Source organism: Athene noctua, chromosome 3 (assembly GCF_965140245.1).
Source record: "Athene noctua chromosome 3, bAthNoc1.hap1.1, whole genome shotgun sequence".
Classification (NCBI taxonomy): Eukaryota; Metazoa; Chordata; class Aves; order Strigiformes; family Strigidae; genus Athene; species Athene noctua.
In genome coordinates this window covers 3,712,262-3,737,684 of record NC_134039.1, presented here as the reverse complement: position 1 = coordinate 3,737,684, position 25,423 = coordinate 3,712,262, and the positions used below count along the sequence as shown (strand labels likewise).

At 45.2% G+C, this 25,423-nt stretch overlaps 1 protein-coding gene across 1 annotated transcript in view; it reads right to left on the bottom strand.

Annotated features, from left to right (window-relative positions):
• The window catches only part of ETV6 (ETS variant transcription factor 6), a 139,943-nt gene that overhangs the window by 30,628 nt on the left and 83,892 nt on the right, over positions 1–25,423 (bottom strand). The window contains exon 3 of the mRNA XM_074901799.1: positions 3,025–3,189. Coding sequence (XP_074757900.1) covers positions 3,025–3,189 — 165 coding nt within the window. The remainder of the gene's footprint in view (positions 1–3,024; positions 3,190–25,423) is intronic.

Sequence of the window (25,423 nt, the reverse complement as noted above, 5' to 3'; positions counted from 1 at the left end):
AACAGGCAATATTCAACTACAGCTATGATGCAAACTAAGGAAGAAAATGCAGCGGACCTGGTGCTCTGTATGGGTGAATCTCTTCCACAGAAACGTCTGCAGGGAAGTGCACTGCACCAAGCTGACGTGTTCTTGCCTGAATTGATTCAGATGCTTGTCTCTTTTTGGGCTGCAGGCAGGCTGGTCCTCGCTTCCCCACCCCATTCCCTGGCACCACAATTGTTACATCTTTTCCTCAGTGAAACGCATCACCACAATATCCAGTAAACCAATGGACTAGCTGCTTATTTTGTCTTTTTTATGTATTACATCTTGTATTGATGCCATTCCACCACCATCATCTACATGAAGCTTATAGGTACTTCACATTTTTCCTGATGTAACGGGTTGCCCATTTCAAAGTGAAAACGTACAACACAGGGTGGGAAGTCTCTTGATTTCTAACTCTGCGTGTTCTCTTCTGTTTGTCACTGCTCATGTTACAGAGGAACAGGTTGAAGCAATAGCATATCCGAAAAGGAACTTGATGAAGTTTCACTTGGGAAACTTTGGATTTTCTGGCAGAGTTTTCTCAAGTGTGGGGGTTTTTTTAGCAGTTGTTTCTATGGGATTGTAAGCTGTATGCCATTTGTCCCTTGTCTCTATAAACTGCCAACGCTCTACTTGTGGGCAAGTTTAGTGTCTTAGCGTGAAACAGTTAAAGCCATCCTGCTTTCCAGAGTTCAGCTTCCTTTATTTTTAGCATCTTGGCTGCTTTTACTGTCTCAGCAGTGACTTTAGGGCATTTTAAAAAGGTGATTGCAATACCTGAAAATCTAATTAAAAACAAAGCCTCGAGAACCCAGTTGCCTTTTCCATGTTTAGTACATGAAAGGCTAAAAAGTGATTTTACCACATAATTTGCATCTTTGAGTGCAGTAGTGGCATAATCATAACTAGTGCCGTTAACACTCCAAATTTGTACCTCTTTTGATTTGGCCTGACAGACTAGTGAAAACGTCCGTAAAGCTGGCTGTCTTTTTTTTTTTTTTTATTAACAAGAGTTATGTTTCTGCACCACCCAGATGCAGTACTGCTAGTTAAGAAGGTGAAAAGCGTTTTTCACTCCCTCCCTCCTCTGCTGCTTCCCTGGGCAGCCCTAAACAGGAGAATGGCTGTGGGGCTGGGAGCCCACTTTATTGCTAGGACCACTGGGGGGAGTGGATGCAGTTCTCCTGGTTTAACCATGAGGGGAAAGGATACGGCTTTTATGTAGCTACACTCCTGAAAAACTTAATGCCTCTACGGCAAACATTATTTCATAGTTCTTAAATTTCACATCTAGTTAATTTCTGGGAAATGTTGAGGTAATGTCCCTTTACCTACAGTCATCTACATTTTCAGGGACTGACTCAGATATCCTCTAAAAGGTTTACTGTCAGTGGGGAATACCTGGAGAGGAGGAGGAGGGAAAATTCAAAGGAAGATGCCTTCGGTTTGGTTATTTCTTTCCAAATTTAGGTAAATAAGAGCTTAACCTTCTGCGTAAAGTGAGGACTTGCAAGTCAGAGACTCTTCTCTGTGAATGCTCTACTTCCAGCCTACAAACATTTTAATCCTACTCATTTCTAAGCGCCCTCACAGCACACAAGGGGAAGAGCAGAGGCATAACTTGTAGGCAGCAAGGCACTGGGATGGTAAGAGGAGTTGCACACTTGCATATAATATATATATATATATAGGTGTATATTATATATTTATCAGTATAATTAATATAAGATACATAACGGTGTCCCTTACAGTCCTTGCCCACATCCCCACTTTCAATACTCCTTTTGCCTTAAGCAGGGCTAATTTTTTTTAATTAAATGATTCAAAGTGGTGCAACAGAATGAAAAAAAAAAAAGAAAAAAAAAAAAGACGTTTCTAGGCATCAGTTTTCACTACAGTATTACACTGGCAAGAGACATTAATGTTTGGCACCTCCTTCCATATAAAATTAGCCCTGGATTTGAAGCACATGCTTAAAACTTCATATACACTAAACATAAGCCACAATTTGTGAGGCAGATTCTGCAGGAGGATGGTTGTGGGGGTGCATTCAAGGGAGCTGCCAAGCAGCTTGACGCAGAATTAGTGCCACGGCTTGTTTATCAGCTGGATCCAAGCAGCACCAGCTGTACTTCTGCACCCAGGCAGCCTTGCACTGGGAAGTTTCCTCACAGCAATTCTGTCACCGCTTGGTCCAAACTCTTTGATCACCTATGGTGATTGAATTACGAGCCTTTATATTTAACAGGAGTACCTTGTATGGTCACAAAAGCGAAGCTCACAATTCGTATTTAGTTAAACATCCCTGACAAAGGAGGGCAGAGACTTACTCTGTAAAACTGGAGCAGACAGACCGCAGGGGATATAAATACAGGCAGGCAACATACACATTTCCAAATCTTCTTTGTGAATAAATGAAGACATAATTTGAGCAATAGGCAGACTGATTCACACACCTGTCTTGTGCTGTGCCTTGGGCTGGACTCCAGCACGTGAGAGAATATGGGAAGGTAAAGCAAAGCCCACAGGGGCTGTTAAATAGAGGAAAGGTCCCCTGGGGAGGAGTTCTGCAGTCACTTTGAGCAGCACTGTCAGCCAAGCCAACTGTGAGGCAAAATGCTAATATGGGCTCCTTAAAGAGGCTGGAGGACTCGATGAACTTGCTGTAGTTGGGTCTGTGAAAAGAAAAGCCTTTACAAGGAAGGGCTGGAAGTCACGAAGTGCTGCCAGAGAGGCTGGCTTTCTGGGACTTCTGCGGGGAGTTTTAACTAGAAACAGGTTGGATGTTTGGGTTTGAGTTTGGATTTGCATTCAAATTTGCATACAACTCAGGGGCATCAGGATTTCATTCCCTCCTTGTCCTTTCTGTCCTTGCCTCATGCAAGTGTCTCTGTCCTCCCTCTCCTCCCCTCGCCCAGTCCACCCCAACAAGTGTGACTGATTTTGCTGCAGCTTCCTCTATTTTCAGTCATAACTTCTGTAAATAATCCCCACCTGAATGAGGAGACCTGTATCGAAAGTCCTCTTTGGTCAGGAGCAGCAGAGCCTTGCCGTTCATCTCAAAAGTGTTGCTCTCAATCGGCCTCAAGGAAAACTCCTTCTCCGCCCACCTGAGCCACTGTGTCACATCATCCCTGCTCCAGTAAATGGGCTGCAAACCTGCGGCAGGAAGAGACCATGATTGTGTTACCAAATCGAGTCAAGGCATGGGAATACAGGCAAACATCAGTGAATCCCCCTTTCTCCCCACACCGTAATGTGCAAAGGCTCAGGGGAAGGTGTAGGAGAGGAATGTCACATTGACGTAGAATTACTCTAAGCACTGGACTGTGAAATACTTTATTAGTTCGGGCACTGTGGTTTATCTGTGACATGTTGAGAAACAAGAACTGCCTCAGCATCCTCAAAAAAGCTTCTGGGACGTTATTTCATTCCAGGTTGCCACTGTGAAATGGGATTTTCCTTCAGCTGCTCCTTCTGAGGCAAAGCCCGTGGCCCCATCCATCCTCAGAACGTATCCTTCCATAGCAGAGAGGCGGGCTCTCTCCTCGTGCCCCCGTAAAGTCATCAGTCGATAATGAAAAGTAGTCGGATGTAAGAGAGCTACGGCCACGCTTTCCTCTAGCTGCCTGGCGTCTGTAAAGGAGGGCTGGTTAACACAGCCACCGTAACGGCGTGTCTGTAAGTGCTTATCAGTGTGGCTATGGCTGAGAAAGGTGTATTCCACCCAGCCCACCCCTCCTGCAGATGCCGTTACGCTGGCAGACTATTCCCACCCTGGAGAGGAAAATAAATGCTGAGGCTGTGGCACATTTAGCACTGCTCTAGCTTGTGTTTCCTGTACAGCAATAAAACATTACCAACGGAAATCTGTCCACATAAGGGTGGCATGTCACGTTATAGTAAAATAGCAGGTATGTTCAGTTTGGGCACAGATTTTCCAGGTCTCCAAGGAGAATCTGGCACTCCCTTTCTCCCAGCCATGCTCGTACAGCATATAGAGCCTAGACTACTGTGTTTACTCACAGGGGCCCAACCCAGTCACCATGAAAGTCAAAGACCTTTTGCCTGCTACCTTTGTTGGGCCCAGGCAGAGAGGCTTGGGAGGTGTGACGATTCAATATCTATTTCACAGACAAATTTAAAATAGCTTCCTTCCCCTGGAGAGAAGGCAGCACGATGAAGAGCTGTTTATACCCAGGTAGAGAGATTATCTCCAATCCACTGGGAGATAAAAGCTTTCTTTCCTTTTCCCCCTTGCGAGATGACTCATTGTTTGACTTGCTACAATGTGTTGCGTAGAAATGAAAGCTTCACACTGTGCATAGGAACATAAAATTTGCCATATCTGATCAGATCTCTGGTACACAGCCTCTGGCAGGGGCTAATACCTTATGCTTCAGAGGAAGACGAACCTCCCTTCCTCATATTGCACCTGGCTGATTGTATGCTGCGCATGGGAAGAAATTTCCTTCCTGGCACACCATTCTCTGAGATCTGATTACCCTCCTCCTACCAAGCACTAGAAGAAACCTGGGAGAGTTGTACCGCTCCGTTTTGGTTTGCGTTTTTTACTTCTTTAACAGATAGGCAATCCTTTTTTCTGTTTTAGCAAGAGGTCACATGCAGTGAATTACATTCTGCTGCTATGCCAGATTCCCAGACAGCAGCTTTGGAAAGTCCCAGAGCCACAGCTGCATACAGAACTGAATCTCAGTCGGAAAAGGAATTGAGATTGAGCCTGAGAAAGGGTCAGAGCTGGCCTAAGGAAGGGACATCTGCATGGCAGCAGCAAGAATTTCCATTGGCTTTCAGCTGCCCCTGCAGCAATGTATTATGTGCCACACAGAAACAAGAAGTAGCATTTATTTATTTATGAAGGACTTAAATTCTCTTCCCCCTGTTGAATTAGGGTCTGATTACCGGGGTCAGAGTTTTCTGTTGGACCTTTCTTTTTGAAGGGACTGGGATGAGGTGTAGATCTGCTCAGAGACATGGAAACCATCATCTAAAATGCCAGAGTGAGGTTCATCTTTTGCTGAATAAGGGGCTATTCCTGCAGAACACACTGCAGACCCTTGGCCACTGCTGGGCAGCAAGTACAGCTAAAAGAGAAGACGTGATGCAGCCAGACTGTAACCTAGGAAAGGGTTTAAAAGACCATCTGAGGAGTGCTTGAAAAGCTCACGCACGGTTTCTCTTAGCCTCTCCCTTCGCCACGCCGTATAAGTAATAAATTGTCCAAAGGAGCACTGTCATGTGGAAATCTAACTGGACTTCTGATGAGTATGAGGTACAAAACAAAACAAAACATCACTGGGAAAATCAGGCTGACACAGACAGAGCTGTATGAGAACTTCACATGAAGTGCACATTCCCTCAGAGATAACAACCTAATAAATAAATCACTCTCCGTACAAACATAAATCAGCGTTTCCCATGTGCTGGTATTTTTGCCTTCCCTTCAACTAACACAAAAGTACCACGTCTAAATGGAGTTTGAGCTTGACTGGTGCTAGTCCTGGAACAGCCAGATAAGCTACACAGACTGGGACAAGGCACGTGTGCTGTGCTGGCAACTCTCCAACAGACCCAACGCTTCACACTGCAAATCGGGTCTCTGCTGGGTTTCAACATCATCTCCAAAGCTTGTGAGAAAAGCCCCAAAGTAGTATGATCTGGGACCACGTGGCTTCTAGTTAGTGAGAACCAGCAAGCAGCCTAACTCAGCCTGGCTATCGCTGAAATGAGGAGGCGGATGCACCACATCTCTCCACCCATGGGGTGGTACCATAATTAAATACTTAAATTGCGTTCAGAAGATAAAAAGTGCAATAAAGTAAGTTAACTGCTTTTCCCTAGATGGATTGCCTCTTCTCTCATTTCCCTCCCTCCCCGCCTTGCTGCTTTCCTGGGAAGTTTTTCTTCCAAAAAAACCCCCTCTTTAGTTGCCTCCACTGCACACCCGTTTGCTTTGTGAGGCTGAACCAGTTCAGTCGCCAGTGGCTTTTCTGGGGGTGCAGACCGGTGTTGCTGAAAAGTGCTTCAGAAACAGGCATTCAAAAAATAATTCTTTCATGTGCAGTACAGCAGTTACTAAACTTGTACCCTACCTTCTTTGCCCTTTCTTAAAAAGAAGCAGTTGGTTTTGTGAAAACAAGGGCACGCGAGGGTTGGCTTTGCAGCTGAAGGGATTTTACAGCACAGCACACATAGCTATCAGTAGGTCCTGAAAATGCTTTCCTATAGTTTCCATGAAAAAAAAACCTAATCCCGCTTATACAATTTTTCTTTTTTTGGATGCTGTTTCTTATTTTCCCCTCTCCATCTTCTCTTTCATTGTCATTCCCACAGTGGAGGAAAATGGGCTCTTTTTATCTCTCCAGTTTTATTCTCTGTGAAAGCTAACAGCGTTGTCTTCAACTAACAAAGATATTTACCAAGCAGAATAAAGTGAGGAAAATGAGTGCTGTGTTACAAAATGAGGACAGAGTTTTGCCCGCTGAACTGACTGTTGAAATCAGTGGGAAGGCTTTGCTGCTTTTAGTAGGTGTGGATCAGACATGGGGGATGCTGCCTTTCTCCCTCGCAGTGGCCAGTGTCACTACAGACTTTAGAGGGTGAATTTTGACCTGGGAGTTGGACCTGGCTCTGCTCCCATCTCTGTTATTGCTCCACCAGCTGAAATCTGGCAAGTATTCCCAACCTTGGTCTCCCTGTCTGCATAGTGTGAAAATAAACAACAAAAACTTCTTGAACTCAGTAGCTGACAGCACGTTAGACAAAGCCATGTAAACCATCATAACCTGGCTCTGCGAGACCCAGCGTATTCTCTAGTCTGTCTTCTGTCAGCTTCCAAGTGCCACCTCCAGCAGAGTAAAATACAGCAATTTATAGACACGTTTATAATCTGACAGCTTCATATGCATTAAACAGGGAGCAAAATTCGTGCTCACCTTTCTAATGCCGCAGGCTGGCACACTGGCGTCTTAATAGATTATCTACTTCTGCTGCTTATTCCTCACTGAAGTCCTGTTGCTAACACTTGTTACACCAGCTACCTTATAAATGGTGAGAGTGATCAATTCTCATGCTCCAGGGCACGAGCTGATAACCATCTGGACTGCAGGAGAAACCCACTCTCCCCGTTCCTTTCTATTCTTGCACAGCAAACCCAAGTACAACAAAGAGGGACCGATGGGGTAATTTACACCTTCTACTTATTCAAGTAAAATTGTTTACGCATGTTCAGGCACTTACACACGTGCACGCGCACACACGCACGCAGAGCAGAATGTATCGGTCTGCTGAAGAGGAGTTGAAGCTGATGGTCTCTACCAGTTCACTCCTTCTGACAGTGAGCCCCTCAGGAATCTCAAGCATGGTCAGGTTTTGAGGCTGGAAAAAACAGAGCGCTCTGCTCACCTAGTATAACCTTCTGCACAAAAACCCTACACAGCCAGCAATATTTGCATCTGACCACAAACTTCTGGTGAGGTTACAACTTTGTTTTTTTGAAGAGATGTAGCCAACCTTGAATCTTGCAAAGCACTCATATTCCACATCTCCTTCTTTGCTTTGGAAGACAGGGTATACGTTTTATGGTATGAGTTGCTACGTACGGTGTATGTAACACACACGTCTAAAACATTAAGTATAATGTACCGTAGGCTGTTCTCACCCTGACTCATCTTGGAACAATCTAAAGACACAAATCCAAAGCGAAGTGTGCTGTACAGTACCCCCGAGAGCTGCTGTTCTCTTTTAGTTTCGGTATGAGGACGCAGCTACACAACACCACGCACGATGGAAACAGCGTTCACGCTAAGTTTCGTCTAACTTTTTGTTCCACTTCAGCCGGGCACTCCATCCTTACGCCTGGCTGCCTGGCAGGCAGGCTGCTGAGGCAAGAAGGGGCTAAAGACAGACCCCTCATTTATCCGTGCTTTCTGCAGGGCAGAGAGAATTGTTCTCACTCCCACGCCGAAAACTACTTGGCGCACTCGGGCAAACAGCAAAGGGGCCAGCACATGCAAATCAGCAGCTGGTTTCCAAACAGCCAGGGACAGATGCATCACCACGGGCAGCGTCAGGCAGGCCAGCTCTGACTATAGGGCAGTACTTGAGCCTTTAGTAGGAGAACAGTGCTGGAGAACTTCAGAAGACCTGAACGTCTACTACCAACTAGCACTTTATGAACTGAAGCTTTCTTTTTAATTAATAGAATTATTCCATGTTACCCACAAAGTATAATACGTGGTTCTGCATATGATGGTGTATGTCAAGCAGCAGAGGGGCATGAGGTGCCCCTGGGCTTGGCACTGGTGAGGCCGCCCCTCGATGAGTGGGTTCAGTTTTGGACCCCTCACCCCAAAAAGGCCATTGAATGACTCGAGCGTGGCCAGAGAAGGGCAACGGAGCTGGGGCAGGGTCTGGAGCACAGGTCTGCTGGGGAGCGGCTGGGGGAACTGGGGGGTTCAGTCTGGAGAAGAGGAGGCTGAGGGGAGACCTCCTGGCCCTCTGCAACTCCCTGCCAGGAGGGGGCAGAGAGGGGGGATGAGTCTCTGGAGCCAAGGAGCCAGCGCCAGGCCCCGAGGGAATGGCCTCAAGCTGCCCAGGGCAGGGTCAGGCTGGCTCTGAGGAAGGATTTCTGTGCAGAAGGGGCTGTTGGGCGTTGGAATGGGCTGCCCAGGGCAGGGGGGAGTCCCCGGGATCCCTGGAGGGGTTGAAGAGTCGGGCTGAGCCAGCGCTGAGGGATCTGGGGGAGTTGGGAACTGTCAGTGCAAGGTTAACGGTTGGACTGGATGATCTTGGAGGTCTTTTCCAACCTAGATGATTCTGTGATTCTGAGGCTGTGTTTTTCTCTTCGTTTCTGTGTAAAGGCAACATGGTCTGGAGGAAAAACATAGGATTAGATTCCAATCCTTCTCCCAAGCTCTGCCAGAGCAACTTTTTAAAAGTCCCCTCCTTCTGTCTCACTTCTTTGGGAAGCCAGACTACCAAATTCAAAGAGGTGTCATGGGGCTTGGCCAGTTAACACCTGAAATGTTTCAAAAGTGCAAGATGCCGCACAGCTGCTTCAAATGACTCCGGTTCGATGCTCCCGCGGTGCTGTCTCTGCCGCTCTCTGGTTCCCTGCTCAGAGGTATTGATTGCTGCTGCAGACCAGGTGCCCAGTTCTGATAGCACGCTCAAGCCTGACAGCACAAACCACGACGTACTGCTCCCCGAGAAGGGCTGCAGCACTAAGCTCAACAGCAGTGTGCCAATCATGCTTAAGGGGGGTTCAAATTAAAGCCCAAGCTGGGCGTTGGGCTCCTCCTGAGGCAGGAATTTTATGCTGCACTGATCTCTCACCCTGAGTGACTTCCCCATAGGTACCAGCGCTGGCAGGCTCCCACCCATGGGGCGCTCAGCAGCTCTTCAAGATTGCCTTTGCTAGGGAAGGTAAAGGCAGAAAGATTAAGGACCTTGCTTTCTCAGAAAGCCTTTCTAATTCCCCAGAGGAGGGGAATGGGTGACACAGATAGCTTAGCTATCCCCATGCAGATGTTCAGACTAAATAAGTGCCTTCTGGGCCTGCTCTTGGGTTGGTATACGTGTGGAAGATGCAAGGTGGTCCGTGAGCTTGCTGTTCTGAGTCGGGGACAGAGGTCTGGTGCGAGGTGATGGGCCTGGCCACTCGCTCTTTCGAGCAGGTGCCACTTGACCCAGGTAGTGGAGAAGCAGTGGCCACTCGCTGCTGTTGGCCCGTTAGGGATTGCCTCATCCTACAGTACAGAGATGGCTCTGCAGTTTGGAGGCCCAGAGATAAGCAAAGGTAGAAAAAGAGAGAAAGGTTAATCCTGGCTAATCCTCAGAGAGAATTATTTGGGAGGTGAGTACAAACTGGTATAAGGGAAATGGATGGCAGCAGATGAAACTGCACCTTTACAGGTCTTGTTAAGGAAAAAATGATTGGATAGGGAACAGAGAAGTCATGTGATGGGCAGGAAGAGAAACCCCAGTGAGGCTTGTGTGTCCTTTAAAAAGGTCTGAAACTGCCTGTAATCAGAATGACAAGGCTTTGGGAAGCTTCCTACGCTGCTGGGAACAGAGGGCGAAACAGCTTTTTCAGTAGTAATCTGAAATAAAAGGCACAGGCTCATGTCTCCTGCTGTCCTGTTGAACAGGGTATTAGAGGCAGAGCACAAGTGCAGGTAATGCTCTGTGCACCGTGTCTGCTCTGGGGCCTCTGCGTATGCAGACATCCACAGAAACAAACCCAGTGAAGCACTGGGCTGGGATTCGGCCTTGCTGCCTGTGCTAGCGTGGTGCCCTGTGAACCAGCTCTTCTCTTCTCACTGTCTGTACAGAGACCCTGGAAAGTTGACACACCCAAATCCCTTAGGGCTTCGGGGTCATAAAATAAATAAAATTGCTTTTCTAATGCAGCCTTTGGAAAGCCCGTAAGAAACATATTGATCGGAAAATGCTTGATTAGAATGATCAAGCTCTAAGCTCTCATACAGGGAAATAAATCTTTTCGATTCCCCACACCCAGTGCCAAGCTCAGCTTCCTGGAAGCAACTATGGCCCTTTCTGGAACTGAGGTGAAAATCCCATGTTCCATCACCTCCCCTGACCTGCTGACATTACACATGGTTTGCATTTGCTGATCAAATGCACAAGCAGGACTCTAAATTAGCTTGCTGGGCTGAGATAGCTCACTGATTAATGATGGCATATGAAGTCACCGGTGCAAAAACCCCACAAAATCTGAAGTCTGTATAAGCAGGAAAGGAGGGAAGAAAGGCCACACTTGACAGAATTCAACTTTCTTACTCTACAGCCAAACCATTGTCTTTGCAGACAGAGTTAGTAAATGAAGTAATTCTCTTACGCAAAATTACTCAGCTATGCCTAAGACCACCTGCCCCAGCAACAGTTAAAAAAGCCCCTGAACACCGCAGAGCAATTCCTGGAGTCCTTAGAGTTGTACCTGATGTCAGAACAAAGCCTCATGTGCAACCCCAGTCAGTTAACGTGGCCGGTTGTGCTACATTTCTTGTAACTGAAATCAGCGTTTGACCCACAGCAGCTGCTTCTCTCCTTTCTGTTTTCCATCTGCATCATCTGGAGTTAGCTTGCAGAGAACGCAGACCTTAGGATGTAGCTCTCCTTCCTCTGTCAGCTGCCCCGTTTTGGGATCAGTCACAGAAAATGTTATAATGCTGGAGCAGTCTACCTGCTGCTGGCAGGCAGTCTGCAGCCTGAAAAAGAGAATTCACCCAGGACGGGGCAAACAGTCTAGATAAAAGGTGCTGGTATGCACGCTGAAGTGGCCAGAGTTTGAAGTTCTGGAAGGGAAAAGCTACCAGCCAAAGAAGCAAGCAACCGCAGAGGTGATGAAAAGACCAGCCTGATTTCTAGGCACTAACTCTACAAGCCATGTCCAAGAGCTTTCAAGAACTGTGCAGAACAGCTCCAGCTTCCTTTTGTGTTGTTTGCAAAACCTTCCTAGAAGCCCGAGGAGAGCTCTCCTTCCAGGGCAGGGTGAAGGCTGGCTTTTTGCATCTGGGCAGCACATTCAGAGAAGGCCAGAGCGTAGCAGTGAGTCAGGAGCCGCAGAGAGCACGGTGCCGTTCGGCTGACCACGGTCGTTCGGCCACTACTGTGCTCGGGAAAGAACTTGCTTGGGTCCCGGACAAGTCCTTCTCCTTGCTCGTGCTGTGTCCATCGGCAGAGAGGGCAGGTGACCACGGGGTTCCTCCCAGAGTGGCCTGTGCAACACAAGCAGCTGGCAGGGGGATGGGGAATGGGGAAATGTTGGTTTGGATCTGCTCCCAGTTATAGTCTTAATCCACTCCTGACTCCTTCTCAACCAATTTTTGGCCGTTTTCCACGGAGCAGACATTGCTTTCCTACTGTTCCCTTCCAAAAGGAGTTGAAAGAAATGTCTTCTGTTGCTTTTTTCCTTGTATGTGCAAAAACTATATCTTAAACTAGCTGAGCCCTGACAATGGCACGGGTTAGTTAGCTCAAAAGACCACGCTGCCAGAAGCAAGCAGTTTTGCAACTAGAAGTCGAGGAGATTATGAAAACTTTCATTTTCTTTGCAGCAACTCTTCGTTGTTTCAAAACAATTTATCTTAATCCAGGTCTAACAAACATTCTTTACAGCTTTCCTATATTGGATACAGCCACTGCTGATACTAGTATTTGTAACACATGCACACTTACACTACGCAGTGCCTTTCAACTGCAGGCAGATTAGATTGTTATATCTGTTTTATAGATGTGAGGCACAAAGTCATTGGACACCTGCCCATACACCGAATCTGTTCTAAGAGGCATCAAATCCAGGAACTGTATTCCGCTTCTCTTTACAAATGGACAAATGCAGAGCATCTTTATGGCCTTAACACCTACTTTTCCTTCCCGCTTCTTTGTATCATTTATTTGGTGCATCCTGGCAACAGTAATTTTAAGATAAAAAAGATAAAACTATGCTAGAATGAACTGTCAATACATGCTGTTTCTTTCTTTTAACACAATATGTTCCTGATCCCTGTCTGGGGTGTTGAAGATTAGAAATAAATTGATCTTGGTAGTCTTGACCTACATATGGTTTTACTGAAGTCTTTTGCCTGATGCCTAATTGCTGCACAGAGGAGAGCAGTGCTCAGATTATTGCCATGCTTACAGCGTGCAGCAGTAATGCTCACGATGGAACTGAAAGCTCCGGTTTTAGGTACCTGATCAACACTCCAGAAATACGTAAAAAACTGAAGAAATAGTAGCTAGCTGCAATGAACACAGCTGCTAAAATTAAGATGGTTCCTTTCAACAATTTGTCACTTCAACCTACCATCAGCTAGGTCACCTTGATCTTCCAGAGGCTGCAAACTTAGAGGTGATTCTACCGTTTCGGAAGAGAGAGGTTAGGAAGTCCTTTTTTGTACAGCTGAATCAAACGGAAAGTTTTGAAATCTCACTATCACATGCCAACAAAACACCACCACCACCATAGCAAGACATCGTAATCCCCCTGTACTAAGAAGCTGCTTTCTCCTCACAGGGAGATTTTTTTTTCAGAGGCTCACATCCTGAAGAAGTCGGGTCCCTTTCCCTTGAGGAATTTTGGCTGGGACTTTGTTTCCTAACTCAACTGTGATTGTGAGAGCTGGGGAAGGGGGGAGCGTGGACACAAAAAGCCTGTTTTCCAGGCTGTTTCCAGGGAATGTGAGGCCAGCTCCTGTACGGAACAGTCCACACCGTGACAGAAGATGTCATCTGTTGGCTTCCTCAGCACCGGGGCTCCAAGCCTTGTGAGCTGCAGCTGCACTTGCACTGCTACTGTACAAGCAGATTTTGGCAGCACAGCCAGGACCATGGCTTACTCTGCCTGTAACCATTAAGCAAAATCAATGTAGAGAAAATTTTACCACCAGCATGTGGTAAAAGCATGCCATACTTCTACTCTAACTGATTTCACTTTTGGACCTCTGTCTCTTGCTTATGTAGGCATTCTCCTTCAGACTCCTAATCCAGGAGGGCTATAAAAGCTCGCTTCAATCCACCAGTACACGAGTTCTTCTGTGCTTTATGCGAAGACCTGCCTTCAGGTGACATTAAATATTAAATAACTGGGGGAAATGGTGCAAATTACAGCTCTGGAGACTGTACGCTGTACTCGGTTCTGAACCACATCTTGGGCTTTGGAGGTAAAAGCCCACTCTTAGCATGCTGCAGACATTTCCCGCTCCCAAGATGCTGTAAACCAGAGTTCTGACATGGTTAAAAACTCCAGACTTTGCTTTATTTCTTGATGGTTTCTTAATGAACCAAATCCCTGCAGCTCTTACAAACTGTCAGTCATTTCTCCAAGAAGACACAGCTGTCCTAGAGAAAGGTCAGATGCTTAAAACAACAGCTCTAGATGCCAGGGGTCCTTTTTCACATCCAGGGGTACAAGGAGGCCGCCGAGATGGACTGCAAGCGGCGCTGCAAGACATCACCCACACAGGAGAAGTAACTGCATTTTCATGGGGCCCTTCCTCTCTACACTCCCGGTGCAACTCGTGCACAGAAAGGCTTCTTGTACTAAGGTACTTGTGCTTGAAATACATTGATAATGAGAACAAATTAAGTGTGTGCTCTTTGATTATCAGATGATAAATTATCATGATTATCTCTGCTTCCTCTCCAGGGTTTAACTCCTGCTTGCTCTGGAGCTAGTCAGAACACCCACTAACTTCTCATATTAGGGCCCCACCCCCCCCCCCCCAAAAAAATGGCTTCCACTTATTTCTGTGCAAGTCTTACAGAATTGAGATATTGATTCTATTTGGGGCCACTTGAAAATATTGCCCAAGGAATCAGAAATCAACTTTATTAATTGGGACAGCGGGCAAGATCCTGTCTGGGAGCCTGTCAGATTGGAGCTAGGATGCCGTGCTGCCTGTCTCAAAGACACGTGCATCCCGCAGTGAGAGACACTGCAGCACTCGCAGCCATTCCTGGGGTGTCCTCTGAACTATCTCCCCGAGGTGCCAACTACAAGGCCTCGAGCAGACGCTGCGTGCTCAGCACAGCCTGCCTGCCACCGTGGTAGCTAGTTCATGCTGAGGGCTGTGGGTGCTACAGCTTCAGCAAATTCTTGGGCAGCTGTGAGACCGACTCACCGCCGACTGCGGCGCAGACACCTCTGTGAGTTACGGCTACCCCTCTGTGACAGGCTCAGATCTCAGAAATACACACCTGTAGTTTCTTCCCTCTGGCTTACAGGGGTCTTGCTGGAGTCGTGTGCTTCCCCCCTCCTAAACTGGGTACACTGGAATCCCCTTCTATCATTCTGTCCGGTATGAAGGAGACAGAACAAAGATAATAATTTCTGTCTCAGCGCTGGGATGTCTGCAATCACTATACTGTCCTTCAAACCAGCTCCTTTCAGGCCACAGGACAGACAACACGTAGTGTTCAGTGGCAGTGCTGACTTAGTACTGCCTTCTAGCCACCCTTCGGTGTGCCAGTGCAACTGGTGGAGGAGCTATGCTGCGAACTCCATGAGAGAGATAATCTGTATTTAAGTATATATGTACGCTGGTTTCTGCCAGATCAGCTTTCTGAGCTGATTAAGAGCACAACTGTGCTAACAGTTAGGTCAACACAACTGGCAGGGAGGTGGCAAATTGCAAAAAGAATAACAGCTGGATGTGGTGACAGAGAAGGGAGGAAATGCTACAGCTCCTATTGTTACAGAACATGTCATGTCACTGAAAAATGCATGGGCTCGCTGTATTACTTGAGTTTAATCTTGATGATGTCACCGAGAAAGGCTTGCTTCCAGGGCTGGAAAAATTACTGCAATGTCAATAGAGGCAAATAATTTACCTACGCATTTCCAGTAGAGGATCAAGCTTTGAATGAAAACAAATGGATGAGATAATTCACAAGGAGGTTCTGTCTCATCCTGCTTTTCGGGTTTCTTGCAAAGGTAAAGGTGCTGTGAGAGAGACCGCATACCTAGTAACAACGGTAACTGAGACCATCACAGATTCACCATTGGTAATACCCTGTAAACCTATTGTGCTAGTACAGACACCTAGTGACCTCGACAGCAGTGAAGCTATCTCGTGCTGTCCTTCTTTCCACCCTCCTCTTCCCAAGAGAAGGACAGGCAACCCCTGTGCTCGCTATCGCCACCACAATGTAGATGTGCAGGGGAAAGGAAACCTCTGTCTCTTGAGAGGGGCATCGTGCACTGCAGCTGGGAGTCCCAGAGCTGAGGTGGGATCAGCTGTGGAGATGTGACAGCAGGGAGGGGTGAGAAAGTTACCCCTCTCAGGCCTAACAGTGACCCCTCTTCTGAAGGGGTGAGGGGTAGCAACCGTATTTTTCTTAATTTAAGTATTGTGAAAGAGAAGCAAATGGTATCACCTGCCAGAAATATTTAGTAACATCTGATGATGCTGTCTTTACACAGCTGACAGTTGTGCCAGGTAGTATAAAACACCGAATAAGGAGGAGTCCCTGCTGGAGGACATTACAATATAAACAGCAGAGGGAAGGGATTGAATGTACAAGCAAAGTGAGCATGTGCATACAGTGCTGGTCCCCCTGGGAACCAACTGAAACTACTGGAATCCCCATACACTCTTTACTAAGTGGATATGGTGAAAATATAGTTGAAACACCTTTTCATCAACTTGTCTAATTACAATTTTCATAGTAATGCTCCCCCACACTTTGGAAAATTTCAGCCAGCTCTGTGAAGGACACTTGTCAAATCATGTATCTTATCTGTTGCAGAAATCTGGATTTATAGGTGTATCTGTTCACACACCACTTCTGCTCACAAAAACTCAAGACAATCACAATCATGCTGAAGTCAGGAAAGCAACAGAGGTGTCTATAAAGTAGTAATTTCTCTTCTATTCTTCCAATGCTTCAAGACTTGCTTGGTTTACAAAGTCCAAACCAGTTTAGCTTCATTCTTTTGTATCACAACTTCCAAAGCATCTCAAGTTTCTGCTCTCCTGGGAAGACTGATTCATAACCAACTTGCACAGGATGGAACATCTTTTTAAAAATCCACCATTTGGAGTGGTCATATGCCTGCACTTGTCTGAACCTGGCCATCCCTGATGTGCTATCTTCTGTCCTACTAAGAAACATCTGCCTGGATATCCTCTCTCTGTGTCGCCAATTAAGTGCCCATGAAAGCTGGTTTTGCCAACCGCACCAGTGATAGCAATTTTTGGACATGCTGTTCAGTATTGGATCAGAGGAAGGGAAGTTTCTTGGTAACTAGAGCACAGGAGTCAAATCCAGATTGCAAGAGGACTGCACAGCTTCTAAACCTCCCAGGCTGCGGGTCAGAGCGTGCATGTGTATGAGCAGGAGATGGCAGGGAGTGGGGCGAGCAAAGACAGACTCGAGAAGTAAGACGGTAGGAAGCGAACATGCACGTTAGGGAACGATAGTGAACTACGTTTTGTCGAAAGGATACCTTCTAACCTAACATTTCAGGTTGCCCTAACTTCTCCCTTCATGCCTTTTTTATAACTCCTACATTACAGGAATTACTAAGCTAATAGATAGATACACATTGACAGTGCAAAGCAAGTTGACATTCCAGGTCTTTCCTTTCTTCTTAACAAGCTACAAGTGGAAAACTACTTTTCTGAAATGCTTTGCTTATTAATGTGATTTTGATTTTTTTCACATGACTGGGGTCAACTGGCTTAGCACTGACAGCATGGTACAGAAATGCAGACATGGGCACACTGTCAATTGGGGGGTGGGGGGGTGGGGGAAGAAGTCTTCTTCAGCAATTTCACACAAAATGACATTAGGGAATGCAAAGTGCCAAAAATTTTCCTGTGAAGCCCTGAAAAAATCTGCAGACTCTAGATGTCTCACACCACTCTGGCAGATAATAAACACAGAGCATATGGACTGAAATACTGTATGTTCATGAAAACACAGTCCTCCGTGTTTGACACCATGCAGAGAGTTTCTGAGGACATGAATGCAATTTCAGAAAAGATTTACACCCTTGTTATTCAGGTGTTTGGATAATCAAACCATGGAAATTCAGAAAAAGGTTTCTTTGTGGGCTGGCTTATTCCTTAATAAATTATAGCACTTCTTTCCTGTACCTTCCTCTGAAGCAGTTGGAATGGGCAACTGTTAGGTTGGTCCTGCTCAATATTGTCTCTTCCCTGCTCTGGCCAAATTTGTTAATTTAGGTTCTGAAACACTATTTCACTTGACAATTAGTTCTCAAAAGAAAACACTGTGATTAATTTTTAACAAGATGTTTTGTTGATGCTTCATTTTGAACTTTTTCTAGATTTCCTCTTCCCCTCACTACCCCTGGGGTGTGTAGACCGTGTGAAGAGGAGATTTCTTTTGTCAGCCCAACCTCACCCTTGCTCATTTAGTGCTGTCACAGTCATGCTTTTGCAACTCTGCTGACGGAATCAGGTAGGAGGAGAAGGAGGCTGAGTCGGCAAGAGAAGTCTTTTGTTTGCACGTAAATACCTTGGTGTTATCAGAAAGAAAACAAGGAGTGAGCAGCCTGCGTTGAACAAAAAAAAAAAAAAAAAAATCACAGCACTGTTATTCTGTTTTCCCTCCTTCCCTCCCAGAACTATAAGTGAGCCTCTGTGTGTAAGAGAAGGGCTGGCAGGCAGAACAAGTGTCGCTTCACTGCCTCCCATTCGCTGCTAAACAGCATCCTTGCAGCAGTTGTAACAATTGCTAACCTGGAGAAATGATACTGGGAAACAGGTTATTCTCAGTAAGGGGCATTAAAAACTCTGTATCTTTGAAGAAAAAAAAAGATTTAAAAAACCTAACAGCAAAGAAAGGATCTAGAAGAACGGGTTGAGACACGCATTAGTGAGGCCAGAGAGTCCAAGACAGAGCACACCGAGATTTTTCTGTGTATCTGGGCATATTGCTGTCTCTTCAGTTTTGTGTCCAGAGAAGGGATTTACATGGCAGAGCAGATCAGCAGAGAACTTAGCCCAAAGCTGCACATGAAGTACCAGCATTTCTTGAGACACAGTTCCTTTTCCACTGTTTTTGGTTTTGCCAAAGACACATAGGTGACCACAGCCCCCAGATGTACCATTCACAGGGGCAGATGCAGGGTTGACCCTGACTGGAACAGAGGGAGCACAGCTCCTCCACGCCAAACTTTCTACTTTTCTCTCCAGTTCAGTTCACCGATGGTTTCGAAGGCCCGAGTTTGGGTTTTTTTGCACAGCCTGCATCTCCATGCAGCAAGAAGCACCTCCCAGGCTCAGAGCTTTCGCTGGGTACAGAGGAATGCCTCTCTCTGCAGCTTCCCACCAGGTTGGTTGGTCACACAGCCCTGCACCCTGGCAGCTCCAATGCACCCATGTTTCTGCCAACTCTGTTAGTCTCCACTAAATCCTGTTCTTCCACTCAGGACATTCTCTCTCTCACTATGGGGATAAGGAGAGAAAGACAAAATGTTTTGAATTCTTACTTTTGTATGCTGCTGTGCTTCAACATGCACAGAAAGATCACACTGCTTTCTCAAATTTTGCCCTCTTGTTTAAGTAATGCTACTCACACAGTTATCTTTTAAGCCTGGGAAGCAGTGACTTGAATAAAGCAGCATTAACACACTGGATGCACTCTCAGGGTGTGCACCCAATCCAAAGTACAACACTTCAGCCAACCTGTTCATCTGACTGTACCCTCCGGCTGCCTCCAGACAATCTGAGCACAGTCAAAGCCTAGTTACGAAAAATCCTCAGGAACATGTCATATTGACCGTGAACTTATTCCACCTGGCTGAATGTTAAAGTACTGACCAGTTAATGCCTGCTCAAGGTTTTGAAAACACTGGCTTTCAATCCTGCAAAGCATGTCCACATCTCCTGTGGAAATCAGTGGTGATCTTGACAATTTAGCTGCAGTGCTAAGAGTAACATGTAAGGTGCCAAAAGAGAGAAAAGTTTCCCAGAATATCAGAACGTTCATGTTACTCATATTGAATACAATGTCTTCGTTTTGTGTTAATTAGCAAAACGCTTCATAAATCTTGACACACTTTGGTGTTTGGAAAACACTGCGTAAGATTAGATGCTGCTTTCCTGGGTTTCCATTCAGCTTGACCGACTGTGAGAGTGGATTTAATCACAAGAGGTAAGAGAAAGAGAGAGAAAGAGAGAGCAGTGCACCTGGACAGGCAGGCTGAGTTGGGCTGAACAGCAGGAAAAGTTTCTTCTTCCCTTCTCTCTTCAGAATGGGAGTCAGGCTGGAGGGACACCAGTGCCTTCAAAGAAATCTGGGACTATTTCTGTACCCCTGTCAAAGCCCACTGGTTGTTTTGCTGTCTTGGTTTGCTTGAATCCATATGAAATTGAAAAAATGGTACTGGGATGCCATCAGGGTGCTTGCCCTGTCCAGGATTCATCTAGCATCTCTGCCAACCTCTTAAAAACACATAAAAGAGGAGACCATTTTTAATCTCCTTTCATGGTGTGGTTGCCAACATCACAAGCTAAAGCTGCATCTCCCCAGGAAGAGGGAGTTGAGTATGTCCATAGCTGCTGTTCCCTAATTGGCAGGCACAATAGAGAAGCCTTTTGCCTGCCCTGATAAGGTCATTTGCATAACTCTACCCAAGTGGCTTTGCATACATTTTGTCTCTTCTTTTTTCCTTCCCTCTCCACTTCATCAGTTCTCAGGCATTTCTCCATGTATCAGAGAAGCCCTCGGAAAACCTTATCTGTAGTTAATCCCAATATTCATTCTATTATACACTTACCGATTTATTTTTATTTCTTGTAAAGAGCCAGTGGTACATTTTGGTAACTCTATTCTTACTTGCACAATGTTAAACAAAGAAAATTGTGCTGTTAGTGCAAAAAGAATTCTGCTTTCTCCTTATAGGTTTCTTTTACATTCACTCAAAATGGCTGTGGGTGTTCTTTCTGCTTTTAAATGAAAGCCTCCTAATTACATTTGTTTAAATGAAACAATTGAAATCTGTTCAAACTGAAAGCAATTCTACATGTATTGTCAAAACTGAGATAAATGTAAAATTGCAAAGCAACCCTCATAAACCAGTGGAGAGGAAAATGAATACCAAAGTGCATCAATTTAAGTAAATATGACACTGAAGTAATAAACAAGACTCAAAGGGTTGCTCGGTTTAACCCATATTCTTGTGTGCATTTACTACACAAGCACTGCCAGCGATTTTAGCAGGATGTCTCACTTGGATAACTGCCATCCAGGGAAAGAAAGGGCTGAAAAATCCATCCTTCTCTTGTTTTTTTTTTTTTTTTTTTCTTTTAAAATACATATTTTTAACTGGGGGGGGGGGGGGTGGTGTCTCTTTAATTCTACATTTTTTCTTCTAGAAAGGATTATGCTAAAGTTTTGACACATTCTGAAGTTCTCACTACAACACAAGCCCTCGCCTTCTTTTTCAGAGCAGCTTAAAAATATCTAGTATCTATAAATCAGTGAGCCTGATGCCCTGTTCACACAGAAAGACAGAACACAGATATTTCACTAAGTACAGTGAGGTCCTGGTCCATGTGAAGAGCCAGGAGGTGCTGTCCTAATTGAAATCAAATGATTTTCACCATCTAATTCAACAGGCCTGCATTATTATTCTGCATAATTGTAGTGCCTCAGTTGCAATCATAAACCAGGACCCCAGTGTGCTTGGTAATGCACACAAACAGGAGAGAAATGATATTTTTGTCCAGAGAGTTTCCTTAGATTGTAATCTCTAAGCAGAGCTGTTATGGGGATGTAGTTTATTGGTGTTTTTCCCAAATCTCCAGCTCATGAAAGCTAACAAAACAGAAATGATGGAGTAACATCATACGTTTTGCTACAGGAGGCAGCATCTTGGTCTCCACAGGTGATAAGTGAGGGGAAAAAGGACAAAAAACCCAAGAGTTCATGGCACTCAGGAGACTGGTGCACCCCTAACAAAGTTTGTTTGAATATACAAAATCAGATCCACGGAAAAAATAAAAAAGGGAAAAAGTGCAGTATTTCAAGATTGGCATTAATCCATTGTATTAAAGATGCAACCACTTTTTGGTGCTTTCATTTCACAACACTTACTGTAATGTCTACTTTGAGTTTCGGGGTAAGCCAGGTTTTGGGGGTAAGCAAAATTTTCCATAATTGTTATGAGAATTGGTTTGATAATCATTGCTAAAAGCTTTTTTCTTTTTCGATTTATATTTTGGAATAACAGTAAAAATTTTATAGTGTTGACCTATTCTAAGAGGAATTCTGTTTCAAAGACAGCTGCTTTTATAGTATTAAAAATTAATGTCAAGAAAGTTTACTGACAGATAAGATCTATTAATGACTTCACTTCTGAACTTTACTATTTATATTTACAAATTAACAGTGCGAATTCTCAGTTTACTAATCTGCCAGTTGGATCATTTTTTGCAGCCTTGAGCTGTTTCACTTTACTGAAAATATTTAATAGCCAATCTGTAGTGAACTCTAATTTTCCCAATAATTTATTATGTTTACACAATGTATTACAGATTTCCTAGTGTATTATTAAGCATTATCAATTATTAAAACCAAATCACATTTTTTGAATGAACAATCCAGTGCTTTATCCTGGACTTTCCGTAGCACACTTACACAGTTTGTCCGAGTACATGATGAGGTTTATGGATTACCTCCACAGCATGACAAACACACTCTACGAACTCACACCACACTCTGCAGATCTCTGAACCAAACATCCTAGGGCCTAACAGGGTTTAACCCAAAGCCTGCTACAGGCAATGGAAGAGCTTACTCTTGATTTGAGTGGTTTTAACTGCAGGTCTTCTCATGAGTGCATTTCCAGTTTGATGGTACGTGTATCTGCTCGGCAACCTTTGCACTGTCAGCTTAGTTTACTGATCCACCAGCTCCAGCCTGCAAAGCACATATTGGTGGTCTGCAGAAAGCTGGCTCTACTCCTCATTTTTTCCATCTGCTAAATTACATTACAGACTGCTAAAAATATAATAAATACTTTCCTACTATTACTTTCCCATGTAAACAGCTGAGTTATTTGCCACAGATACATTGAAGATGAATGGAAGGGATGGTAGGTCTGTGCACTGCTGCAAAAGGAAGAAGCTTCTAGCAAGGAAGACACTGGTCAAGGGACCAGGAAAACCCAAGTTCAGCCACAGGCCTCCTATGTGATTTCCAAACCACTCCTGACCTAGCAAACCCACACGTACTGAATGCAGCCAGGAAGAAACTCCCCCGTGCTTCAAGACAGCCATTCCAGCACAGCTGAAGATACCAAAGCTGATGTGGTTATGGACAACCTGTGAGCTGCAAGAACACCATTCATGCTGAGATACCAGCAAGCAGAACGAGTCCCTGGAGACTACAAAGCTCTCTCCTGCAATTATCCTCTCTCCTGACTAAGGTTTAGCCCTGTTCCTCTTTATCAGTATTCAGTAAAGTTATTCATGCTGTTCCCGAGTCCACACTTCGCTACACATTGCATGTGTTGATGCATATGCAAAGCTCATGTAATTGAAGGATCAATGTACGCACAGGCAATGTTAATTCTGACATTTCCTCACCTTTACAACCTTAGGAGCTGTAATGCAGAATATATATATTGAGTGTAATTTTTTCCCTTGTTTTTAATGTATCAGTAATGGTGAAAAAAAAAAAAAAAACTCAGAAATTCCACCACGGCATCATAATGAAACTTGCATGGGTCAGCCTAGCAGGACTAGGGAGTTTTAGATCCAACCTACACAACTTTGCCACATTTTGCTAAAGGGTTAACTGATGGCAGCAGGAATGTACTGTCATTTGTTATAAGAACCAACACCAGCAGGAGGGCATGAGACACCTCACCATAACCCTAACTCATTTTGCCAGCAGGCTGTGCAGAAGATACACGTTGACAGCAGAGGAAGTGCAAGATTAAGAAACCCATCCTCCTCACTCGACCTCATGTCCTTCTCCCTCCACTTCTAATTGTGGCAGTGCACAATGCCAGTCTCCTTGACCAGTCTCCTTGCTCCAGGCTCTTCCTCCTGCCCCCCCAGTTTGAGGTCTTCTCATTTTGGCCTGTGAACAGGCAGACTCCTCTCCCATTCACATGGCCCAGCAGAAGGGTATCCAGAGCACAGAGGACACTACCTCTCTTCCTTAAGTCTGTTCCAGATCTTAGGGCACTAGACATTTTGAGAGTTCATCACCAATGTACTGTTCTCTGTCCCGTGGCCTGGCAAAAAAATTATCAGCCACAGCAGCTAAAACATTAGAAAAGTTGCAAAACTATCAAAAAAACAGGTTCTTATCATGGGAAGCACCTGGAAACCTGAAGAACAAGTGGTGCAACCATCCACCCCACAAAGAGAGCTTTTCATTTTTCCCGGATGCCTTCGATCCACGGCAGGTTACACAACATAGAGACTGATGGCCACATATAACCCTGAAGGCGTTTCTTTGCCCTACCAGAAGGCCAGAAGCAGTGCCTCAGTTCCTGTCTGCCCCGTAGCTGAGAAGCAGCACTTGCAATCTGGGGTCCCCCATCAGCCAAGAAGTGACAGCCAGCTGGCCAATCTCACCAACCCAGTGACTGGCTGGCTGGGCCAGCTGGCCAGCCTGCACACATTTATGAGTCAAGTCCATTAATCAGACTGAAACAGTCACTGCTGGTTGAATGGAGGTTGCATTGAAATTTATGTCACATTGAAAACTAAAAGCTTAAAACATCTGTCTTTCCTAGTTGAGGGGGAGCGGACCTAAAGAAGCTTCAGGACTTTGTAGTTCAATCTAATTTCATCTCCACCCGAATTTCTAAAATAAGACAAACAGAAAAGCAATGAAGCAAATGAAGAGCCTTCATCAGATTCAAGAGGCTGGGCTCTGAAGAAAAACAGGAACATTCAGGCCAAAATGTCTGTAAGATTATATTCTCTTTTCCATCCTCTGGTATAAAACTGCCATAGGATCCTGGCATAAATCAACATACAGAAGAATTACATGCAAACAACAAATTACATGCAAACCCCCATTGTGCAGACAATATTTAGGCAACTGATGACTAATGGCGATGAGAGTACTACCAAAAAAAAAGGTTTAAGGACTGTTACCAGGAACCAGTAACTTTGTGGGGGGAATTGTAAAAAACCACTGTATTGTACAGATGAAGACAGCAGAGTGGAAAGCTGAGGTATTGTAGGGGCAGAGGAAATATTTTGAAGAGTTGAAAGGGACACTGTGGAGCGCAGCGGGTAGCTGGGTGAGGGGGAAGCTCCCAGTATTGCTTATGGGGGAGGCACACCTCTGTGCTGACAGACTGACAACTCTGAAGTCCCACCTCCTCATACAGCTGGTCACCACTGATCTGGACAGAGGAGGTGTCAGTGGGGGCAGAAAGAGGCATTATCATCGTGACATTATGAGGAATCTGAGGCACTGCGAGGCTAAATGGCAAGAGTTGTGGAAGGCTGTGGGTCATTTTCAGGTACCTTACTGGCCTCAGCGTTCCCCAAGGTCCCACCTAATCGCACTGGTGATGCAATGACCACTGACATCGTGTGACTTTGCCTCAAGAGGTCTCTTGCATCAGGGTGCTTTCCCCAAGTAAGTTTTGGACTGTCAGCCTTTGACTGACTGAACTGCTGTTGCACAGTGACAGGCCACAGGTACTAGGAGGTCACCAAGCTCCAGTTTTGCCAAGCCATAACCCCTGCCCAAAAGGACAAGAGGTCTCTGCCAGAGCCTGGGGTGACATTTGTAGTCATAGCTACTTGACAGATCATTCTTTTTGTGCCAATATAAGAGCAAATCCCAGTAAGTGATACAAAAATGGCCAAGGACAGTCACAGGCTCAAAAATGATATGG